The 9,527-nt window shown below is 31.7% G+C and overlaps 1 protein-coding gene across 1 annotated transcript; it reads left to right on the top strand.

Annotated features, from left to right (window-relative positions):
• Positions 1-4,578, top strand: LOC115707274 (heavy metal-associated isoprenylated plant protein 7). Its single transcript, XM_030635186.2, has 5 exons — positions 1-403; positions 673-829; positions 1,203-1,417; positions 2,653-2,743; positions 3,911-4,578. Exons 1-5 carry the CDS (start codon positions 395-397, stop codon positions 4,252-4,254), a joined length of 816 nt encoding a protein of 271 aa, XP_030491046.1. The 5' UTR covers positions 1-394; the 3' UTR covers positions 4,255-4,578.
• The last annotated feature ends 4,949 nt before the right edge of the window (positions 4,579-9,527 follow it).

Genomic DNA, 9,527 nt, shown 5'->3' with positions numbered 1-9,527 from the left:
TATATAATCCACTGAAAACTAGTGTGAGTTAATAATAGTAGTAGAGCAAGGATAATTTGGAAGAAAATAAGGGGCAATTTGAAAAGTTGCTGAGTCAGCAAGGACGGATGTCTAGTACGCATTATACATTCCACGTCACATTTTTTTCCGAATCCCCACGTTACTTAAATGCTTTCTTCCCCACACAGACCTACATTACATACACACTTACACTCGATTAAAGAGTGAGTGAGAAAGAGAGAGAGAGTGAGTTTTAAATAGCATCAACTAGGAAGAGGAGCTTCTAGCTAGTTAGTTACTGATCGAGTAAATCTCTCTACTTTGCTGCCGAAAACTTTGCGTTGCTCTTCAAAAAAAAATTTCCATACAGAGTACTTGACAATCATCACAAAAGATGGGTGAAGTAAGTTGTACAGTCTAGTAGTTCTCTCATATATATTTTAATGATGATTTTAGTCTCGTTCTTTTTTCGTTTTTTTTTTCTTTTTATAATAATTTATAAATACATTATTCACTTGCGAACTTTGTGCTTTCAGCTTGATCTTGCTTACTTTATCTCCGTTATTATCTGAAGCCTTAACACCAATATTAGAATTCTTTTTTTTTTTTTGTGTGTGTGTGTGTGTGAGCTGAAACTCACACTATTTTCCTCTATGTTTCGTACAAAATCAGGAGAACAAGGAGGAAAAAAAAGAGGAAGAAAAGAAAGAAGAAGAAAAGAAAGAAGAAGAGAAAAAGGAAGAAGCCCCTCCAGAAATTGTGCTCAAGGTTGATATGCATTGTGAAGCTTGCGCTAGGAAAGTTGCTAGATCCTTGAAGGGTTTCGAAGGTAATTTTTTTCCCCTTTCTTTTTCTATTTATAAACTCAATATAAACTGTCTCACATAAATTTTGAAAGATGAAACATAGTTAAACATAAACTAGCTAGGTAGGTACTGGCTAGTATATAAACTATATAAACTCTTTAAAATATTAAGACCTGGTTAATTAAGGCAGGCCACAGGTATATAAAATATACATATATATTCATATGTTATTAAAGTACTACAAAAGTTGCACCTAAACTTTTTGGACTTTTTATGTTATTTAAGCAATTTTTTTATTTTAAAGTTAGAAATTTGATATTATCCGCTATATATAGAAAAAGTGGGCGGTGGTAATTAAAGTTATTAATGGAGCTGAGTTGGTAAACTTTGGAACAGGGGTTGAGGATGTAATGACAGATAGCAAAGCTAGCAAAGTGGTGGTGAAAGGCAAGGCAGCAGACCCCATAAAGGTGTGCGAGAGATTACAAAAGAAAAGTGGCCGAAAAGTGGAGTTAATCTCGCCTTTGCCTAAACCTCCTGAGGAGGCCGAGAAGGAGGAGAAGAAAGAGGAGAAAAAAGAAGAGAAAAAAGAAGAGGAGAAAAAAGAGGAGGTAAAGTAATAATAATGCAATATACTAATTAAACTAAAATTTAACTTTACTTTAGTTTAGTTTATTAGTCCACTTAGTACTACTAATTAACAACAATTGTAAGACTTTTAATTAGCATAAAAAGTAACACTCCTTTTTCCAACACTTGCTGGCTAGTAGTCTATTATTGACCGATTTGGAAGATTAATTAGTGAGAAAATAAGAGACTAAATTGGAGTGTGAGTTTGACACATTTCCCAAAACAGTGAATTCTGATAGGACTGCCATTTCCACCCTGACATGAAAGAAACAATACAAAATCAGCAAAATGAGACCCCAGCCAACAGAGTACACATTTAACTAGGAGGATGGACACTGTCCTTAAGAAAGCTTTGACCCCACGACCACCCACTAGTTGTGCCGTACTGCCAAACCCTTGGGTTCACGGGTACAACCACCAGTTAATTTTATGTAAATGTCTTAACAGTTTTTTTTTTCTATTAATTAAACAATTCTTTTACTCAATATATATTCCACCAAAAAAAGCCTGATATCTAAAACAAAAAAGACCCATAAGGGTGCGTTTAGAGAACTATTATAATAAGATAATAACAGTGAAAATTAGTGCTCTAAGACAGGTCCTTGTGTGCTGCTTTGTCGAGCAATTTTTAACTATCCTTTCCTTTTCTCTTTGTACAATCTCTCATCAAGTCATTGGGAGTTGGGTCTGTGGGCTTCACGTGTCCATTTCTCATAAATCTATACATGTGTGAGTTTTGAAGTAGTTGGTTGGGTTGGGTTATTCATGATCTCATATATGTATGTCAAAAGTAGGCACATGATTTTTAGTGTTATATAATTCATTTACATAAATAAATATAATAAAAAATAATCATGCATGTACATATTTAAGATGAGAAAACTGACATGCTTTGCATGAGAGGTGATCAGACAATGAAATCTCATATATTTGTACACTTCGTTAATTTGTCTTTCTTCACCGACTGTTTAATTTTAACATCTGACCTACATCTATTACTACATATGGACCACTCATACATCCCTTTCTGACTTCATCAATACGACTTCGCAAATCATTCTCTAACTAACAAAATCATCTTTTTCGATATATATTGTCTCTGATGATCCATTAATTCTCTCTATAATAAGCACATTGTTTTTTTACATATGAAATCCTAATTAGTACGTACGTACGTACGTAATATTTAACGACCTTATATATATACGATTGGCAGCCTCCAACTCCTATTACGGTTATATTAAAAGTTCGAATGCACTGTGAAGCTTGCGCTCAAGGTTTACAGAAGCGAATCAGGAAGATAAAAGGTAATTATTCTAAATCTTAATTATTTACTTATTTATACTATATAATTACCTATATATGCATGTATTGTATTATAATAATGCTATATAGCCCATTTATGGTTTTTCTAGTACTACAATAAATATATGTGGATAAGCTCGGAAATAGGTAATATTTATTGAGTGAAAAAAATAAAGTTGAAAAAAACAGGTAATATACTGTTAACGACTATATATATGACAAGTACAATATTTTTCTCGTTGAACTTGCACAAAACATGCACATAATAAGTTTTGAAGAATTAAAAAAAAAATGCAATTGGTGGTAAGAAAAAAAAGATTTTTACCATGGTCAGTTGTAGGGGCTGACAGAATTTCAATATTATTTATTTGATTTGGTCGGCGATAGGTAGAGGCATAATAACATATAATGGCAGGAACTTATCCTTTCTTTCTATTAATTCTTTTCGATCTTTTCTTTTTTTTTGAAATTTTTCTTCTATCATATTACTTTATGTTTTCTACGATGTGACTTAAGATAACTTTTCTAATAGTCTTTCACTTCAGAAGTATAAAACTTTTTTTTATGTTTTCTGTTTTTCCTCCGTGTTTATTTCTTATGCTGCAGTAGTGAATTTTTTATTAAGAACAGGGAAAATTTACAATTCCGCATTGTTTTGATGTTTATAAATAAAAATAAATAAATAGATAGTTGTGAATGACAACTTCGCAAAAGGACCTTTACTTGGACAAGATGCACTGGAATCTTTTCGTTGATGCTTTGTCCTATAATCCAAAAACTTATATAACAATAACATTACCTTTATCAAAACTCAGAAATTCCAAACAGTATATCTTATGCTTTTTGCAGTAACCAATAGTGTAACCAATTAAAGGTAAGATCAACTAATATTTAATTGATAATTACTATTTTTTTTATATATGATTCACTACTAAATAACAAAACTACTGCTTCTGTCTTCATAATTTTAACCATTAACAATAGAAAAGTGATGCCATTTATGTCTAAATCCAGTAAATATATTCGGGAAGCTAATCTATAACAAAGCCTTCAAAAATATTCAAAATTAACGGAAAACATAATCAGGCCCATAATGAAAGAAATGGGCTTTAGAGGAAGCCCATATAAATCCAGTGGAATAAAAGAAGTTTTGTTTTGTACGTGTGCAGGTGTAGAATCAGTGGAAACGGATGTGGCTAATAACCAAGTGGTAGTAAAGGGTGTGGTGGACCCCGCAAAGTTGGTGGATGACGTGTACAAGAAAACAAAGAAACAGGCATCAATAGTTCCGGAAGAGAAAAAGGAAGAAGAGAAGAAAGAAGAGGAAAAGAAAGAAGAGAAAAAAGAAGAGGAAAAGAAAGAAGGAGAAGAAGAGGACAAAGGAGCAGAAGATGACAAGAAGAGTGATATCAAAAGAAATGAATATTGGCCTTCCAAGTATTATTCGGAGTACGCTTATCCTCCTCCTCAGATGTTTAGTGATGAGAACCCAAACGCTTGCTCCCTCATGTGACCAACAAATAGTTCTAATAATAAATTAATGTCTCTACTTCTCTTCTTTTGTCATTTGTTTAATTTCATGCCAGCTATATATGCAATTTTCTATGTAATAATAAGATATACTGACACTAGAAAAGGAGCAGAACTGGAGATCAAGCAAGCTTGGCCTTATGCCATCTGGGCATCCCTTAGAAAGCTATTCTGTCTGTGGACATATTTATATATAAATGTACGTCTGTGGAGTTCCAAGTAGTATTGTATGTGTAGGTTTTTTCTGAACAAACTAAGTTGTGTCATAATAATTCATATATGTAACTGTTAAGTCATTTTGGCGGCAGATTTTGTATTTATATAAATATATATAAATATAATTGAAAAATTTGACACTGTACCTGGAATGCATTGATGCTGTTCAATCTATTTTGATATTCCAAATAAATTTTTAGTTAAATTTTTTCTCATACTCATTTACATTATATTTATTTAAGATAATTTGTAAAATTTCAAAAAAAATTTAAAAACTTAATATACCAAAAATAAAGTTCACATGCGTGATTATTTTTTCTATACAGACTATTTTTTATATTGTAAATTATTTACTATTTTTCAAAATTTTATAAAATATCTTAATATATAAATATGTAAAAACAATTAAACTAAAATATTATTCTAAATGTCAAAACAAATAAAAAGTATATTAGTGGATAAAGAAGTTGCATTATATTATATGTTTTCTGAAAGTATCACAGTACCTACACCCAGCTAGCTAGCAAAAGAAAGGTGGTTAGTTGAACTAACCAAGGCATATTATTACGAGATATAAAATAAGGTCGATCTCCTTTCTGAAATTTTAATTATCTTTTTTTGAGTAGTTTCTTTTTTTTACTATCCTTACAAAAATTGCTAAGATCAAAACTTGTAGACCATATTAACAAAGAGAAGTGGCTGTCCATTATCATTTTATATTTGCTTTCATATCATTTTGGCAGAACTCCCGGTGGTGCAGTTATATATAGATTGACAATACTTTTTTATTTGGCAGAATATAACAGAAAGTGATAGAAAAGTTCGTTCATACGCAGTGATGGTGTGTACTCATAATATAATTACATCATATTAGTTTGATATATATATGTGTGTATGAGGTAATGCACAGTTTAATTATATGCGCGCGTGCATTACCACCGATTGTGCTAAAATTTAGTACAGCACTCAAGTATAGATTGACTAAACTACCAAAGGTTTGGAACACTTAAAGTGAAAATGACCTGAGCAAATATAATAATTTGACTTGGACGTACGATAATTACCACACTCACTGCACCACTACTAGGGGCCGAGCAAAAGGCCCAATTAAGCCCAATGCATGTTTGTGATTTGAGAATTGAGATGACCAATCTTTTCACACACACAAAATAAAAGAACTACTTCCACAGAGAAACTGAGGTTGTCATTTTAGTTCACTTTCTTCAGTTGTAAGTTCGGAAGTGACCTTATCACCATGCCTACTTTTTTCAAATAAGTATTGTTATTTTACTTTTCACTTTCTTCAGTTACATGTTCAGAAGTAACCATATAACCATGTGTACCTTTTTCAAATAGGTACGAAGTAATTATTGTTATATGGAGCAAGTGGGGAAATTTTATATACCTTTTTCACAACTGGTTTTGTTTGGACCACAATGCCACTTTGGTTGGAATATTAGATAAAAGTGATTGCAAAATTAAGCTTTGGAGTTTGGAAGCAACAGACTTATTTGGCTATATGAAAATGCACGCGTAGTTGAGTGGTACCAATGTATATATGTGAAACATTACTAATCCAGAATTCCATAGAGATATATATAACTCAGTTTAAATCAATTACTGGACCTTAATAAATTTGTTTGATTAGCCAAAAAAGGGACCAAATTGAGAGAGCTAGTGCCCTAGTGGGCACTGGGGGCACCTTTGGGCTGTCGTGTGGGGATATTACTTCCAAACGTTGAAAACAAATAATGCTCAATTTGGTGAGCGGATGTGATTTATTTTATTTTTCAATTTGTGGGGTCAGGAGTTGAGAACACTATTGATAACTTAAGTATATTGATAAATTATATATATGTCCAGACTAAATTTTTGGCTTCATTAATTTTGAGAGGAATAAGAAAACACCCTTTATGCATCAGTCAAAGACTCATAGTGTCATTCATTCTTACATATATAATAATATTCAATCACACATATCATATATGCCAGTCGACTGTCATGTAATTAATATCTATCATATGAAGAAATTGGACAACGTGTAGTAGTACTGTACTATTCACTAAAATGACAGGAAAAAAGATACATATGATATAAACGAACTCTGTCAGTCAATATAGAGCAGATCGTTATTTACTACCTATTAAACATAGTTCTAATAATTCTACTTAAGTACCATCCGAAGATAAGAAAAAAAAAAAAAGAGAGATTCAAGACTAGCTCGATCTGACATAATGTACCTTATATGAAATCATTTTAACTGAAAACTTCAAAAGCATATGTATGATAACTCTGTTTTTACGTACCGATCAAGTATATAGTACTAGCTTCCTTGCATAATGCAAATTCAACATATGCTTAATTATCTCTGCTTTGGCGCTATTCTTAATTTGTACACACTTATTCAAAATCCAAACGCTTTCACGTTTAGTGTTCGCAAAAAACCCAATCCACCAAATTCTCTACAGTCAACTTTTACTATTTGGGGGTAACAGCACAATTGTATGAATTTTCTCTCGCGTAAGGAGCACGAACATGCATATTGATCATCTTTTCTTCCTTGACTAATTTTTGCGTAAAGAGCAAGTTAGTCCTAAAGCAATGCGTATAATTTTCTCACCTCTTGTACTATTAATGTAACGTTTTAAAATGAAAGGACTTGATATGTATTGGAATACTGTATATACACAATGAAATCGATTTGATATTTTGTTACCAAGTGGGGTGAGCCCAGAGACAATGAGACCCACCAATTTTTGTTTTGGTGCGCGGTAGATGCAATGTCCTTTTTCTCTGACATGGTCTCTAGCTATATAATTTTCTTCTCAATCCAACACATCATATCAGTGTGAACGTTCAGACGAAACCCTTATAAATTTTTTTGTTAGCTTGATTATTACAAATTCAGTTCTTTCAGATAAAAAAATATATGTATGATAACATTACTGAAATAGTAGAAGGATGGCGGCTAATGCCTTTTTCATTATATTTTTATAGCTATATATATGCTAGCCAATATACAACACCAATGTTGCTTGGCTCTATATTTGCTATTTCTTGTCGTTTCATTTTGATCAAGTGCTGATTATTCATGTTATTTATTGATAAAAATTACTTGAATGTTGCAGTGTGACAGCGTTACAAGTACATTATCGATTTTAAATCATCTCAGACATTACACACAACACAAGTACACGTGTAATTATTTTGCAGCAACTAATAATTATGAATTCATAGGACTTAATTTCATCTCATTTTATTGCACAGGTGACATACCATTTAATCTGCATATATTCCATAATTCCTCTGTCTTAAAACATTAATTAATTGATATTTTTGATTGATTCTGTTCCAATACAAATTTAGCATTCGGGATCCATCTTCATTGTTATAATAAGAACTATGCATCTTTCATTAGTACATGAGTATTATTAGCATGCACTATCAAATTAATTGCATGTAGATTCATATTAAATAAACACTATTGTTTAGCTAATAAACCATGACATTTTTAATTATTTGAAAATGTTTAAAAAATAATAAATTACTGAGAATCTGAGATTAAGTTTTTGACTAAAAAAAAAAAAACCTGCTTTATGAAGCTCATGATAGAGGCATAGAGTACATACCCTTATTCCACATCATGCATAACCATCAAAAATATATATATGTTATTGTGCTTAATATCGTATCATGTTTTGTTAAATTTCCTTTCAATTATCAAAATACAAATAGCCAACATATTAATCAATAACAACCATGTAATAGTCACACATTTTGCGACAAATATAATAATAAAACACGAACCTTTTAGCTGAAATCAATTAATTGTGTTGCTCATCTCCGAATATCATTCTAAAAGTACAACTAATTTATGTAAGAAACATAGATCATCCAAAGCCCAAAAAGCATCTAAAAAGAAGTATCTAAAGATAAGCTTTGACAGCACGAGAAATTAATAATAGCATAGTTAGAAGTACCTGAAATCTGTGTCCAAACTTAAAAAACCACTGTAATATTATATACTCAAATATTCTCCCAGAAAAATTATATGCATATTGATTTTTGAGAGAAAAACTTTTGATAAATAAATATATCTACAAATGCTTCTGCATATAAATATAAAAGTATAATACACGTGTATCTTTAAAAGGGATTTAATGGGTTTGTTCAAAGTACAATCTTTATCAATTGGAGAAATACAGTAAAATTCTCAAACTTGTTCAAATATAGTTTTGATATATTTGAAGTAGGGATGATTTGTTTGGATTGAGTTGGTTGAATTGATTTGGTTTAGACTAAAAACTAAGCGCACTGAACTGAATGGGGGCAAAGGGCATCACATACACGTGTAGGGTTGTGGAGTCGTGGGTCCCGCATTACTGACACTCGAACAAAAGCGCATCCTTTTGGCATTTGTCAACGCTTCATCACAGGACTTCATAGATCGAGTCGTGGAACCCCCCACTATTGCAAAACCACCGGTGCAAAACTTTCCGTCTGCTATTGGGCCCACTAAGTGGGCCTATTTTTGGGCCTTGACTAACTTCTTGGACCCCTACTATTTCTAAAATTACAAAAAAGACACTCACTCTTCTTATGTTTCACGCCAACAGTCTCTCCCTCTAATATCACATCATCCAAATTTTCAGAAACTAAAGAATAATGTTGAATTCTATTCACAATGTTGCCTATAAAAAAATTTATTAACAAAGTTTATAATCATATGATCCTAATTATAATTACTGGTTAGTATGTGTATTTGTATTCTGTATCGCAAAGTTTAAGGAGTTGTAAGTCTAATCATGATTTGATGACTATTCCAATTTTCTTTTTTTATTTTTGTTTGAATCGCTTTATCTCTGTCTTTTTTTAGTATATATTTAGACGCACCATCTTGGGGTGGTGTGGAATGAGGAGGATAATGATTACTCGGAGATTACATTGTACATTTGTACTTAAATGACTAAATTGAAAAGTTGACTTTGTACTTTTCGTTTCTGGAGATTTTTTGTTCTTTCTATTTTCAGTTAATCTATT

This window comes from Cannabis sativa, chromosome 1, assembly GCF_029168945.1.
Source record: "Cannabis sativa cultivar Pink pepper isolate KNU-18-1 chromosome 1, ASM2916894v1, whole genome shotgun sequence".
Taxonomy (NCBI): domain Eukaryota; kingdom Viridiplantae; phylum Streptophyta; class Magnoliopsida; order Rosales; family Cannabaceae; genus Cannabis; species Cannabis sativa.
Note: the sequence above shows the minus strand (reverse complement) of the source record. Positions and strands in the feature narration are given on the sequence as shown.

What these genes read in the sequence shown, in the direction of transcription:
- LOC115707274 (XM_030635186.2), top strand. An exon ending in ATCCTTGAAGGGTTTCGAAG is followed by an intron (nt 830 to 1,202) that starts GTAATTTTTTTC and finishes ACTTTGGAACAG; the next exon opens with GGGTTGAGGATGTAATGACA. An exon ending in GCGAATCAGGAAGATAAAAG is followed by an intron (nt 2,744 to 3,910) that starts GTAATTATTCTA and finishes GTACGTGTGCAG; the next exon opens with GTGTAGAATCAGTGGAAACG.